Here is a 16305-nt window from a genome sequence, read left to right as displayed (position 1 = left end):
TTAACAATCCATTGTCAAGCTCTGTACCGCCACCGAGTGACAAACTCATGAAATCACAGTGTAATAAATAGACCTGTACGTCATCACACTGTTATATTTGGTCACGTTGAGACTGTGAGTAAATGTTAATATATTTTTTGCTGCTAACTTTACCTTAATGGCTAAAACTACAATGTAATAACATGCCATTTTGTGTCCTCGGTTTAAGTATCTTCTCTACGGATCATTTATTGCTTTAAAAACATTCTAACGATATCTAAAGATTTGATTATTACGGTTAAAAGCGCGTTTATAATAGTTTACACGGTGCGCGGATGATCGGAAACTAAAATAAAACAAATAATATCTGCAAGTTGTTGATTTGAAGAAAGTTTTTGCAGTTCTACAAGCGGCGAGGAAAGAATAAAAAGATGTTTTGTCCACGGTGAGTGTTAAATGGCTATTTTCCGATTTTGTTTTTAATCTACAAGGCTACTAGTTCAACCGGTTTGCTAAATGTTTATTTACTTGCTAATGAACGGCTCCCTCATATCAGCTCCCTCATTTGGCACAGGTTCCTGAAGGCAGCAGTGTCCTTCACGTGCAGGAAGTTTTCCGTGGGTCAAATATGCCGACAAGGAAAGACTCTTGATATGGCTGAAGGTAAATACAGGAATACGCTAATCATTCCTGTTATGCAATTATACCTTCTGAATGTGTTTCATTAAAAAGTACAGTAGTAATAACCCTATGCGGGTCAAGCTTGGGCGCTTACCTTTTTATACACAATGGCATGAAAATGAACAGGATGCATAACAGGATGGAAATAATGAACTAAAGTTGGACATTCCTCTGTGAAGGGTTGGGGGTGTACGGTTGAAATTATCAACCTGATCACTTCCATCTTAAGGAATATTATTGTTATAACAATATTTCTGTAATTTTATCCAAAAGGAAGGAACGTTTTAAAGTAGACAAATCTAATAATAACATAACATAATAACATAATAGTTTTAATAACTCATTTATTTTGTCTTTGCCATGATGACAGAAAATAATATTTTACTTGATATTTTTCAAGACACTTCTATACAGCTAAAGTGATATTTAAAGGCTTAACTAGGTTAATTAGGTTAACTAGGCAGGTTAGGGTAATTAAGCAAGTTATTGTATAACGATGGTTTGTTCTGTAGACTATTGAAAAAATATATAGCTTAAAGGGGCTAATAGTATTGACCTTAAAATTTTAAAAAAAAAATAAAAAGTGCTTTTATTCTAGCTGAAATAAAACAAATAAGACTTTCTCCAGAAGAAAAAATATTATCAGACATACTGTGAAAATGTCCTTGCTCTGTTAAACATCTTTTGGGGAATATTTATGATTGTCTGGGTGACCAATTTTCTTAGCTCTAGAATCCAACAGGTTAAAATGGGAGGTTTTGTTTCAGATAAAATGTGTAAGTCAGTTGGAGCTCCACATGGTTGTATTTTATCTTTGTTATTATTTATTTTATATACAAATTCTTGTATAATTTCATTTATATATATATATATATATATATATATATATATATATATATATATATATATATATATATATATATATATATATATATATATATATATATTGTAAAGTATGCAGATGATACTGCTTTGGTGAGCCTTTTAAATGAAGAGGAGGAAGAACACGGCCCTGTTCTTGACTTCTTTTTAGACTGGTGAAAATTCAGGAGATGGTTATTGATTTTAGAGAGAGAACACATATAAAAACTCATCCCACATTAAATAATGGGGAGCAAATTCAGTTAGTAACAAATTATAAATATTTGGGTGTGTTGTTAGACAATAAACTTAAAGAGCCCATATTATACATGAAATAGGGTCATATTTAGGTTGTAAGGGTCTCCAACAACAGTCTAATATGCATGCAAGGTCAAACAATACTTTCATGGTCTTATAATCTGCATTTATTTTTACCTAATTATCACAGCGACTCCCATATGAACTGTTCAGCGATTCATTTGTTCCCAAACCCATCCTCAGCGCGAAGCTAATCTGCGCTGATTGGACCGATGACAGCCTGCTGCGATTGGTCGACGACACTGACAGGCTTCAGCGCGAGAGAGTGAAATGCCCAGCTGCTAATCTACAATATAAAAGTAGTCACAGTGCATACACGCTTCATAGTGGATTTTGGCTGCCAGTGGGTGAATGTAAACACAGACGATGGACTAGAAAATACTGACGACTTACTATTTTATTTAGCAAAAAGTCCAAGAACTGGCGAGGAGATCTCATAGCCTCCCAGTCACAGTCTTCTTGCTCTTTTCACACACACACACACGCACACACACACAGGGCCGGCGCGTCCATAGAGGAGCGGCTGAATTGAGGCGGCGCGGCGCTCAGTTATATCCGTGAATACCCGTGCATTACACACACGAGGAGACACACACACACACACACACACACACATTACTTGACCGTTGCATGTGTGTAAACAGCTGACGATCCGTAATCAAAGCGGCACGCGTCGCGTTTTCAACGTGGCTTTACACGCGATATGAGAATATAAAGAGTTAACCTGATACAGTACACACGGTTACAAGTTACAAAACACAGACAACTAAATACAGAATTTGCAAGATAGAGTAAACGAGGCAATAATTTTAATCGCACATACTTACACTGGTGAAATGGGTGAAGAAACTGATCCATGATGCACTGATCCATGTTCAGACAGTCTTCACTGATTCTTCCTTCAACAAACTGATGAAGTCTTCTTTGAAAGCATATAGTTTTCAGAAGCACTCAAAACTGCTCAAGGCTGGGCTATAATGCTGAGGTTTCCTCTTTAATTAGACTCAATAATATCCATCTGCACAGCGTGACTTCATTCGACCGGTGTCTGTCTGTGTGTGTGTGTGTGTGTGTGAGACTTTTTTTCTGTTAGTGGGCGGGGCCGCAGGTTTCAAATCTCCCGGGTTTGCGCGCCCAACTACTTGTGTTTCGTAGTTACACCTAATGACTCGTTATCAAGACGACTCGTTTGAAGCACTATGAGTCGACTCTTTTATAGATGAATCAATAGTTTTAAACACTGTACACTTACAGATTTAAGCCTTAGCTGGATATTTCACTTCACTTAGAGCTGTGTTACACACTACATGGAAGGGCATTTTCAAAAACCCATAATATGGGCTCTTTAAGTGGGATGTATGGACTGACTGTATAGGGAAAAAGCTTCAACAGAGAATGTTCTTCTCAAAGAAACTGTTGTCTATCAATGTTGACTACACATTGTTGATCATGTTTTATAGTGCTTATATTGAAGGTATTGCAACATTTTGTGTAATCTGTTGGTATGGAAATGCTTCTGAGGCCCAGAAGAGGTCACTGGGGAGGGTGATAACAACAGCCAGTAAATTGTTGGGAATAAGCCTAAAAAGCATTGATAGCATATACAAAGAAAGGCAATAATGATTGTCAATGATGGGAAACATCCTTTATTAAACACCTTCCAATTGTTACCAGATGTGTAAGAAATAAGAAAAAAATATCATTTATTCCCCACTCAATTAAGTTTTTAAATTCTTTTAGTAGCAGTTGATGGCTATACTGGATAATTATTTAGAGTAGGGGTACCATGCTTTTAAATGATTTATTTATATATATGAAAATTGTGAAAAGTCAGAAGTCTCTGTGAGTCTATGCTGCAAATTAAATTTCCCTACGGGGACAAATAAAGTTAACTAACTAACACACACACACACATACATACATAAATACTTACGTATACGTGTTGATCTTATATTTAAGCAAATCTTTAAACATGTTCGTCAGTGTTTTGTTTTTTTAAATCAAGATGCATTAACTTAAGATTCCAACTTATGATTATTTTCTTTTCTGCCACATTGAACTAAATTAATCTAGTTTAATGATTGAAGAGCAAGTATCTGTAATTGAAGTAATTGAACTTCCTTTTATTGTCTATTAAATTGATTTTTAGGGGTCTGTTGGCAGATATTTATTCTTATTTTGATCAGTTTCACTGACAACAAGACTTCTTATATTAAATAAATTACATTTCATTAGACATTTGCAATGAAAAAACAAACCAAAAAATCTTTTTTTTGCAGTGTGATCAGAAGCTACAATTAAGTAGATGTTTTATATTGTAATGTATGTTATTCAAACCTAAACCTGTATTTGTGTCTAATGAGTCAGTTATGATGTTGTATTTTCAAACATTGAAGTGTTGCTAATACAACTCATTGTGTGCTTACTGTAAACTTACATTTGGAGAACATAAAATGGTTCTCTTCAAATGATTTAATATTTTCCTTGCTTTGTTGTTAAAACATGTTAAGTCATAAATCTCTCTCTCTTTTTTCTGCATTCTGCTGTAATTTTTTTATGACCGTATACTTGCATAGTTCCACGATGTTTTTCATTTGTGAAATGCCTTTGTCGTTCATGACCTTATACCTTTCCTCTAATTAGCAGCCTGTTGAGGCTGCCATGTTTTGATTCCTGTCTTCTTCGCCTTCCTGTTTTTTTCCATGCATGTCCATTAACAGCATTTTTCCCTTTAGCTTTATTTTCTTAAGAGCTGTTTTGACTAAGAAAATAGACTGTTTCATAATGCAGTTAGTTTACTATTGAGCTTAAATTTAACTTGTAGTGTAATCCTTAAAGGGACAGTAATGTAAGACTTTTGTGTGCTAAACAGTTTGTGCTAAACAATTTTTTTAATTAGACCTTTCATGAAGTCCTTGTCTAAACATGTACACTGATTATTATGTGAATAACGTTTTTGGAGGAACATGTGAATGCGTTATGCAGAGAAAATGGATAAAATACTGAAGTATCACAGATAGATCTATATGTAGTAGGGGTGTGACGAGACGCTTACACTACAAGACGAGACACGAGATTGGGTTCACGAAAACGAGACGAGATTTTTACACTATTTTTAAGAAATCTTCAATGATGAAATGGCCATATGAATGGAAAATAGTCTTTTATTCAACAGAAAAAAAATTCATAAACTGCAAAAGAATTTAGGTGCTTTTTTAAAAAAAAAATCTAATGAATGGTATTTTATTTCTATTATAATGAATTCTATGCAGTGAAGGACATGCAAACACTGCTAAATATTTAGCTATAAACTCTACTGACTGGCTTCTCCCCTGTACAATTTCACATAAGGAATCAAACTCCTTTCCACAAATTGAAATTTAAATTATCCTTAAAATTCATGTAATTTTTGGTATTTCATTTTTAATTTGTTAGCATTATTTTACTTTCATTCAGCAAGATTTCATTCATGCCCCCGTCACAAACTCTGAGCTACTGAATGCAAATATGGACTGATAGGAGAGAGTTGTTTTAATGTAATTTAATACTGCACATCAACAATATAAACTTGTGTTCAGTGATGATGAAGGTGTGTCTCGATTCTCCAAAAGTTCACTGTGTGTGTGCAAGCTTAGAGATGTGTCTGTGGTCTTTTACTAAATCTGTAGTTGCAGAGAAAAGCAGCCTTTCCCCTAGGTTTACAGTTTGGGGGGTGGGAGGGTATGAACCTTAAGAGAAGATCTTGTCTCTACCTAAGAGAATAAATGAAGGATGCTGCATATAATACCTTAAACACATCTCTTATAACCATCTTATAACTGGGTGTGAATGTGTCATGGCCAGAAGCAGCTTTACAGAAAATAATTTCTGCATTCATTTTCCTCTGGCTTAGTCCCTTATTTATCAGGGGTCGCCACAGCAGAATGAACCGGCACAGAAAATAATATAACACAGATATAAAAATCGTTTTGAAAAATTACAATGCAATTTGGAAACATTGCAAATGGTGAAAGAAGAATTCAACATGACTCAATCAAGAATAAGTTTGGAGCGTATGTTTGATGCATAAGAATTAAAATGCACACCTATAAATCTAATACTTCTTTACTAAAAGTAAAGAGGTATATAAACTACTGTTTATAGCAATGAGTGTATTACAGGAATTTAAATTATTAAATAATCATGTCAAAAAAATAAAGTTTTATTTATCTAATAATTCCAGCCAGCTTTTAGTGAACTTGCAATATTTTCAAAACATAATTTTTAGTTGTTATATATGTAAAAAGGCCTAAATACATGCAGGACCATCCAAATATTTTACTGGTCTCCAACAAATGACAGCAGATCACTCAGAGATAGAGGGGTTTACGATATCTCACGATATCTTTACTGCTCTATTCATTTAACCCAAGAAATGTAATGCTTAGAACATTACTGTGCCTCTCGCGATCTGTTGTCTTGCTCATTCACTCTCGTTGTCATGATTTCCGAGTATTTTAACTCATTTTGGGGGATCACGGGGCCTGTATAAATTTTTCGGGAGACTCGCGGAGCTTCCAGGAGAGGTCAGCTCAAAACACTAGAGTTAAAATGACTGCACTTGCAACAAAGAATGCATCACTCGCACGGGTCGCACCAATAAATTAAACAGAGGTCCCATCGCATCTGTGTATATTTTAGCTGCTGTGATCGAGCACATTATGCTCCCACACATCATTTACCTTTGTTTTGGTTGTAGGCTATGCATAATATACGGAAGTGCATGTGCGTCTTCAGTCCTGTCAGATGTTGCGCACAGTCTCATTCCCATACAGCAGAGATTGGCTGTGTAGAACTCCACTGTGCGCGATTCAGACGGCAGAAATATGTAATCGCTTGACCATGTAGAGACAGAAATCACATGTCGTTGTGTAATTAAGATATTACATACGGCTATTTAGCTTGTTTATAAGAGAAGTTGTGATCTAGTGCTATATCTAAAATACAATTAACTTGACTTCAGGGGGGGGGGTCTAATATAATGGTGGGGGAAACAGTGTCTAGTGTCACACAGCTGTGTGTGTATGTCTTATCCAAAATGCGACTAAAAGTCAATGCGGCAGCTGCTGAACTTCGGTAAAAAAAAAATCGGTTACGTCACACTTGCCCAAGCAAGCGTGTGACACGCGCAACTCCCGAGCTCAGCCTGTGTCCAATCTTCATAAATTCACCCTCATGCTCCATCATAACATCACAACTCCGGAGACAACTTTTCACCTTGATGAGAAATCTCATCTCGATTTAATCTCGCGAGATCTTGTCATACAAGATCTTGTCACATCCCTATTAGTCTTAGTTTATACAGTTGAAGTCAGAATTATTAGCCCCCCTTTTTTTTCTTTTATAAATGTTTCCCAATCTATGTTTAACAGAGTAAGGAAATTGTCACAGTATGTCTGATAATATTTTTTCTTCTGGAGAAAGTCTTATTTGTTTTATTTCGGCTAGAATAAAAGCAGTTTTTAATTTTTTGCAAACCATTTTAAGGTCAAAATTACTAGCTCCTTTAATATACTAGCTATTTTTTTTTTTTTGGATAGTCTACAGAACAAACCCTCATTATACAATAACTTGCATAATTACCCTAACCTGCCTAGTTAACATAATTGACCCAGTTAAGCCTTTAAATGTCACTTTAAGCTGTATAGAAGTGTCTTGAAAAATATCTAGTAAAATGTTATTTACTGTCATCATGGCAAAGATAAAATAAATGAGTTATTAGAAATGAGTTATTAAAACTATTATGTTTAGAGATGTGTTGGAAAAATCTCTCCATTAAACAGAAATTGGGGAACAAAATAAACAGGGGGGCTAATAATTCTAACTTTAACTGTACAACAAATTCAGATTATTATGACAGCATAGCCTTTAATATAATATAAGAAAGTTGCTGAGATTGTGAGAATAACAAATATAGCCCCATTAACATTGTACATTTCTTATACAGTGATGTAAACGTTTACCTATGGCTCTTAATGAAATATATTTTACATTTTTGGATTTTCGCAGTTCGCAACCAACTGAGGAAGGTAGTCGGTGCATCTACCAACTGGCAGTATGTCATTGATGTAACATTTATACAATTATCACATTATCAAATTAAGCAAAAAACGTATTGTCTTATCAGTTAAACTTTCTCCATAACTTACAGAGATCAGCAGCAAGTGTTGTCTGAGCGTTCATCACTAAGCCAGTATCTCGCTCGAAGTCAAGATGACCTTCCTGCAAAAAGAATGAAGGACAGTTTAATTGAGGCGCATCTTCCTCTGGGTTCTCAGCCTGCTTTAAGAGAGAAATATCTCAACTCTCACAACAGCGTCAGGTAATATAACCATTATTATGCTCATACAACATGGTTATTAGTTGCTGGTTGCTTATATATACCAAAAACAGCAACATTTATGATCTCTTGTTCAAAAATTCGTTTTATTTAAAGGTTTGGACGGATTTTGGAGGACTTGGACTGCTTAGGAGGTACTACAGATATTTTCTGCAATAATGTATTCTGCTCCAGAAGTAAAAGCTCTATTAGCTTTTTCCACATGAAAGTAGACTTTTAACAATAACTAGGGCTGCACGATATTGGAAAAATCTGACATTGTGATATTTAATTTTGCTGCGATTTATATCGCGATATGAATATAATTTTGGCAGATGACTTGAAGAACTCTATTTGGAATAAATTCATGAACTTTGATTGTAATAATCTTTTGGAGGTGTGAATGGAAGAAATTGCAAGAATAAATAAATAAGATAAAAGCAAAGCAAAACAAAAGCAAAGATAAAAGTGAAATAAGTAGTCAGATTCAGGTACAGTAATACGATATGATATTATCATGATATTTTCCTCCGATAATGATAGATCACAATATCAGCGTTATATCACAAGAAAACCTTCCACAATATATCATGATATTTGTAAATTAAGAGGAAAAAATGCATCAAAAAGTTATAAGATGGATTTCTTTTATTAACAGCACATATACAGTTGAAGTCTGAATTATTAGCCCCCCTGATTATTTTTTTTCCCCCAATTTCTGTTTAACGGAGAGAAGATTCTTTCAACACATTTCTAAGCATAATAGTTTTAATAACTCATCTCTAATAACTGATTTCTTTTATCTTTGCCATGATGACAGTAAATAATATTTTACTAGATATTTTTCAAGATACTTTTATACAGCTTAAAGTGACATTTAAAGGCTTAATTAGGTTAACTAGGCAGGTAAGGGTAATTAGGCAAGTTACTGTATAATGATGTTTTTTTTTCTGTAGACTATCGAAAAAAAAGTTGCCTTAAAGGGGCTAATAATTTTGTCCTTAAAATGGTACATAAAAATTAAAAACTGCTTTCATTCTAGCCAAACTAAAACAAATAAGACTTTCTCCAAAAGAAAAAATATTATCAGACATACTTTAAAAAATTTCCTTGCTCTGTTAAACATCATTTGGGAAATATATATAAAAAAAAAAAATTCAAAGGGGGGCTAATAATTATGACTTCAACTGCACTTCTTAGAATTGCAACATTGATATATGTTTAATCCGCTATTACAAAATAGCCACCTCATGCATTATCTCTATTTTGTTTGGCTCCTTTGATTGAATAATCAAATGTAATGTAAAATGTTAACAATGTACATTCTTCATTGCTGATCAACAATAATAATCCCAACTCCACATTGCAGATGCTGCTACAGTATGTGACTATTGCGAAAGCACACATTGCTATATCGATGCTGAAACAATATATTGTGCAGGCCTAACAATAACTGATAAACTTTTAAAAACAGACCTGTTGTGAGCTCTGAGGTTGTAATAGACATAGTTCGCCCAAAAATGAACATACTGCCATTATCTACTCACCCTCCACTTGTTCCCGACCCGTTTGACTTTCTTTTTTTAGATGAAAACAAAGGAAGTTATACTGAAGAATATTTAGGAAAAAACAGCCTTTGTGTTGTATAGTATTTTTTGTTTTGTCAACAGATGATTTTTTCAACATTATCAGAATATTTTGTTTTGTTAACATTAATTTTGTTCACATTAATTACATTTTTAATTAAACATTTGTGTTTAATAGCAAAATCCATCCACATATATTAAACAGACTTGATATATTTAATAATAAAATCACAGGATGGCAAACCTTTGCTTCATTAAAGCCATTAAGCACAGTTAGAATATACTTATTTTGACAGATTTCACTTCAAATCAAGCTTTATAATGTGATTCACCTCACAGCGGTTCATTTTAGTCACATTCACACAGAGCATCACACACTGTCTCATGTTGATCTCTTTAGTGCTCATCTGTTACTCTCACACATGGAACGAGGAGCTGCAAAGTTCTCCGCTGTCTATTGTCACCGCCCTAGTGGACAAGATCGGTATTTCATCTCAATATTCTCCATTGTAATATATTTATTTATATTTTGTTATTAATCATTGATTTATAAGCTATTGATAATGTATCTCAGACATGAGACAAAACATCATCTACCCAGACTGTGACATCAAGTTCACTGGTCACGTGACATGGGTTGGAAAGACCTCAATCGAAGCTAAAATGCACATGTCTCAGGTAATTATTTCGATTTTTTGTAATGCGTAGTTTATTTGTTCTCTTCAGAGTATTATTAAACAAAAATGAGTTGTTTTCTCAGTACCAAAATGGCACGCATGCAGACTTATTAGATGCTACTTTTGTAATGGTGGCTCGAGATCCTGAAAACAAAAGGTATCACAGCTGACTAATGTGATCTAATATTGATATGCTGTAATATGAATTAATTCACATATTCTTTTGTCAGGGCAGCTTTTGTAAACCCACTCAAACCAGTGGGTCTGGAAGAAGAGGCGATTTTTCTTCAGGGTGAAAGTAAGTTTTGTTTATTGAAGTCGGTGTGAATTTGACATTATTTTTTTTAAGTGTTTTCTTTTCATATCGTGACATTTATCCAAGTACATGCTGTCTCGCATTCACGTTAGTAAACTCTTCATTAACAAAGAAAAGAGATGACATTGCAGAGGGATTAATGACAACGAGGGTATGAGAATGTCAATTTGGATTTCATGGTCCATGATAAAATGCTTAAAGGGATAGTTTATTCAAAAATGAAAATTGACAGCAGAGGTGACTTTTTATTTCTTCAGTAAATTCAGGTGAGAGCGCTTCAATCAAAGGCACTGCCAGCCAGTGTTAACAACTTTGCGACTTTTCAGACCCCTCAAAAAAGCGACTAGTGAATGTTTTTAGATATTACTGGAGATTTTTAGAGAGACTCTCATGTGTCTGTGCTGTGCTGTTCCTAACACTAGGCTACTCTTTGTGACGAGCTGCGGGTGATGTTACTTTTAAAATCTAGTCACAAATAAGGCGAATTAACTATACATCGGGGTGCCCAAACTCGGTCCTGGAGGGCCGGTGTTTAGTTCCAGCCCCGATCAGACACACCTGGGCTAGCTAATCAAGCTCTTATTAGGCTTTCTAGAAACATCTGTGCAGGTGTGTTGAGACAAGTTGGAGCTAAAATCTGCAGGACACTGGACCTCCAGAAGATCCACCCCTGCTGTACATTGTTTGCAAACTTGTTTTTTATTTGTGACTTTATTGCTTTTAATTTTACATTTATAAGATAAAGGTTCCTTTAAATATTAAAATATATAAAATATACTTAATTACACTTTTTACCATGCCGTTTATTTTTCAAAAATGCTAGGGCCCCATACCTGGAATTGCTTAAGGCCCGGGAATCACTAAGTCCGCCCCTGGATGCAAGTCAATGGTCACCCATTTTTGAGATTATAAATAAACACATACCAATAAGTCAAAACCAATTCCTGTGATTACTAATGATACACTGAGGTCTTATTAAGAAAGACGATCAGTTTGTGCAAGAAATTGAACATCATTCACAATTTTATTAGCTTTAATCCACTGCTTGGGCAGACAGCTCTTGATGATGAAGTGTAGTGAGTGTGAGAGTGAAAATGAAATTTTTTTGTTTTTACCTGTGATTGTCCAAGATTATTAACATATGCTATAAACTATGCAAACATGACTCGAGTTTGAGAACAACTGGAATAACTGATATACTGTATACTAATCATCAAGAAACATAGATTTAGCTAATCTTCTTTAAGGTTCTACTGAAGAAAAAGAAAGTCACCTATATTTTCAATAGCATGAGTGTGAGTAAATAAAATGTAACTTGTCATTTTTGATTTACTATCTCGTTAAAAAAATATTGCTAAATGCAAATTATAGTCAAAAATATATATAGGTTGGTTCATGATTTTTAATTTATGTATTTACAAAATTCTATGTTGTTATTGCTTTATAATTAATCATCAAATTTACATTGGCCAGTAAACAAGAAGAGGCGTGTGGAGCTGAGCACGGCGTCTCTTCTGAAAGTGGCTCCTACAGCGGAGGAGAGGACACTCATTCACAACCAGTTCCTCAACACTCTTGACACACGGTCCATTTATCAGCATTACACAGAGAAATACCTGCACCTTTTAAGAGCCATTTTTAAAGAATAGTTACTTTTACCTTATAGGACTGTCAGCTTTCGGAGTCGGATTTTACCACCAAATTCAGTGTGGATGGAAGATGCCAAATTGAAAGGGCTTGAGATTTGCCATCCACAGGTAAAAGGGAAAAAAGTTCAAAAATTTTAATAAACAAATATTTTCCTTTTATATATCTTAATGTAATTTGGTCTTTGTACAGGAAAGAAATATCTTCAATCGGATATTTGGTGGTTTTCTGATGAGAAAGGCTTATGAGCTTGGTCGAGCTAATGCCTGTGCATTTGCGTAAGAGGAAAATCAGTCATTAATAAATGTTATTTTAAACAATGGTGTTCTTTTCTCTCATGGCCGTATTTGTGTCTTTCAGTGGATGTAGACCAACTGTTGTGGCTGTTGATGATATTTTATTTCGGAAGCCAGTAGAAATTGGTTCTTTGCTCTTGCTGTCTTCTCAGGTTAGTACTAGAGCTGCAATATATCCAAACCCTATTGTCATTGTCATTGCGATGATAGAATGCAATGTCCCTATCGCAAAGTGGTGCGATAAATTACAATTATTTAATGTGCCATTCATTTGTGAGTTGGATGCACAGATTGCTTATGCAAATCAGAATTGAAAAAATCAGATCAGAAACCATTATAACAATTTCCCGTAGAAACTTACTTTAAATCAATTACAGGAAAAATACTGTATTTACATTTACAGAACTATTTATCTTGCTGTATACAGTATGTAATTAAAGTATTGTATCTCTTCAATGTAAAATATACAGTAATTTTCACAATGGAACTTTAAAACACAGTAACGTACTGCATAACTCTCTAACTCTGCATAACTAATTGATCACACTTTTTTTGTAATTAATCATGTTTAATCACAAAAAGCCGTATTTATTACAGAAATAAAAACACAGGCATGTAAGTGCTATTTGAATTTCAAAACAATCAATGCCAATAACAAACAAAAATGATTTCCATGTTGGATTTTAAGTGGACTACAAAAAAAAAATCCAAAATACAGGCATTGCAGATATGGAAAATTATAATAATAATAAAGTATTGAATACAAACAATTGTACTAATTGTAAAGTTGTATTGCGAGTTGAGAACATTAATTATAAAGTACAAACATGCACACACACACACACACACAGACAGACAACGCGCGCAGTACAGCGCACCCTATGAGCGACTCCTCAACCTCCTCAACGATTCATCAACACACACGATCGCACTGATCAAATTTGCCTAAACTAAGCGTTCTAAAGTATGGCTGTATTTTACAAGCAAGGATTCTGACACAGCAACGTGAAGCAGACACTTTACAAAAGTTGCATGTAGGGGGAAACACATCAAACTTAATAAAACATTTGAGGTCTCATGGAATCAACTTATAGGCAGAGGAATGGGCTGTCTTTGACAGCTTGCGACATCATCTGGCACTTTCACTGAGTACATTTACATGGACACCAATACTCCGATTTTATGATTAAGATAATACTGATTAAGAGTCTACCATGTAAGCAGTGATTTTTGTTTACCTAAAAGGACCACCCGAGTCCCGAAATGCGGAGGTTTTTCTTTCCGTCCACCATGCGGTATCAAGTTCCATTAAAACGACACTCTTCTAGCAGTCCTTCATATTTTCATCCAATAAATGTCACGAGGCATGATCAATATGTTGCTTAATGAGAGTGAACTGCTGAACTGCAGTTAAAGTCTATAGATTAAAAATGAAACACCCGAAAATACATGAAACTCTGGAGGAAACGCTGGATAGCCTGGTGATGCGACATTAATTGTTTTGTATTGAAACTTTCCTTCTAAAAGCGCTTCCTTGGTGTTATCCATATTTCCTTGCATGTTAAACACACGACGACAGGAATATATATAAATACAGATAATAAATTTAAACCACCCAGTAGGTGGCATCAAGACACTGTCTAAATGTTATAATTCATTCAAATGAAGAAACTGAAAAAACATTAATGGGTCTGTAAATAATAATTGATGAAACTGATTTGCATTTATAAATGAAAAACTTGCCAAGATGAAAGAGTTTAACAAATAATATACATTTATATTCATAGCAGCATCAATTATTGAGTTAATAAACTGAATTTTCTTGATAAACAATAACTGATTCCTATTCTCTTATAACTTGACCATTTTCAAACTCAGAAAGCAGTTCAGTATTAAAATAGTAACATTTGGACACATGCCCAAAACGTTATACAAATTGCGGGAATAGATAACAGCAAATCAAATAGTAATCAGAATATTTGACAAGCTTTTTAAAAAAGCTTTATTGAAATCTAAATAATTCTAGCTTAAATTAGATTTAATTAGAATAGAAAAATGTATGTAAAAAAGTACAAATAAAAACAAATAGCATTTCTCGTATCGCAATTAATAATCATAATTTATATAGCACTTTTGTGGACACTCAAAGCGCTTTACACATTTTTTTGGGAAAAATCCTCTTCCACCATCAATGTGCAGCATTCACCTGGATGACGCGACGGCAGCCATATTGCGCCGGACCGCACACCACATACCAGCTGATTGGTGGCGAGTTAAACCCATACTCTTTTTTTGAAGGCAATCGGAAGGGATTGCCTTTTGTCTGGACCTCGGTTTAACATCTAATCCGAAAGACGGTCCTTACTGAGCACTATAGTGTCCCCTTCACTATACTGGGGCATTAGGACCCCCACAGAGCGCAGGTTGAGTGCCCCCTGGTGGCCTCCTAACTTAACTTTGCCATGTGGTCTCCCATCAAGGTACTGACCGGGCGCAGCCCTGCTTAGCTTCAGTGGGCGACCATGTTAGTGTTGCAGAGAGCTAGCTGCATTTTCCAATTTCAGCCTATTTCAATTTTATTCTTCCTAATAGATTTATGATGTCTTGATCAGGTTTGCTACACGGAAGGAATGCACATCCAGGTCAGGGTTCATTCAGAAGTGCTCGATCCTTTAACCAGACAGCACAGCACCACCAATGTGTTTCACTTCACTTTCCGTCTTGAAAAGGAAGTCCCAGCTGTTGTCCCACAGAGCTATGGAGGTTAAAAGATACTATTTGACAATACAAATATATACTTTATAAAATTACAATTTTTTATATTTCTATTTAAAATGTTATTTGTAACTCAAATCATTTGGTCATCCTCAGAGTCAATGCTGTACCTGGATGGAAAGAGGCACTTTGATGGGGCAATGAGGAACCATAGCTGAGCATGGGTTGTGCTTATAGGATCAGAAGATACCTGATACGGTTTTGCCGACATTGATCGCTCTAGTTACAGGAGTGTGTGTGTATGTGTGTGTGTGTTCTTGTATACATGGTTTACAGGGTCAAAACACCAGGTTACTCGCCAGCATAACAGGGTCACCATGGTATAGAGGGACACATCCGTGACCCTGTAATTCTGAGACCCACTATGTTGTTTTATGACTCCTAATAAAGCCCCTAATAGTTTTTTATGCATTTGAAAATTTGACCCTGCATACCATGATGTGCGTGTGTATAAATTTTACAACTGTCCCCTTAAACCATGATGTGATGTTTTCATACAATACAATTTCCCGGGAAATTTTACAACTGTCCCTATTAACCATGATGTGATGTTTACAATTTCACGGGAAATTTCCCTTTTCTAATAAATAGCATTTTTAAGGGTCTAATTGTGCTTGAAAACTCACAAAACTTTGCACACACACCAAAAGTGGTGAAGATTTACGTTTGATATGGGCTTCGGAAGTGGGTGTGGCAAAATGGCTCGACAGCGTCACCTATGTGCGTTTGACAGAGTAGCCCCCGAGCTACGTTTCACCCACACGTATGAAAATTAACACACAAATCAAACATGCCAAAACCTACAAAAAGT

The 16305-nt window shown here is 35.0% G+C and overlaps 1 protein-coding gene across 2 annotated transcripts; it reads left to right on the top strand.

Moving 5' to 3' along the window:
• Positions 1-92: 92 nt before the first annotated feature.
• On the top strand, positions 93-16102 carry LOC130218346 (acyl-coenzyme A thioesterase 9, mitochondrial-like). Of its 2 annotated transcripts, XM_056450529.1 has the most exons (15): positions 93-424; positions 554-642; positions 7888-7933; positions 8030-8200; positions 8315-8352; positions 10184-10267; positions 10358-10461; positions 10544-10617; positions 10691-10758; positions 12250-12361; positions 12443-12533; positions 12616-12701; positions 12784-12871; positions 15332-15482; positions 15591-16102. In XM_056450529.1, exons 1-15 carry the CDS (start codon positions 411-413, stop codon positions 15650-15652), a joined length of 1278 nt encoding a protein of 425 aa, XP_056306504.1. In that variant the 5' UTR covers positions 93-410; the 3' UTR covers positions 15653-16102. The 2 variants fall into 2 exon arrangements, with proteins under 2 accessions (XP_056306504.1, XP_056306505.1); XM_056450530.1 differs by lacking the exons at positions 7888-7933; positions 8030-8200; positions 8315-8352.
• The last annotated feature ends 203 nt before the right edge of the window (positions 16103-16305 follow it).

Source organism: Danio aesculapii, chromosome 24 (assembly GCF_903798145.1).
Source record: "Danio aesculapii chromosome 24, fDanAes4.1, whole genome shotgun sequence".
NCBI classification, from domain to species: Eukaryota; Metazoa; Chordata; class Actinopteri; order Cypriniformes; family Danionidae; genus Danio; species Danio aesculapii.
This window is presented reverse-complemented; position numbering and strand designations above follow the sequence as displayed.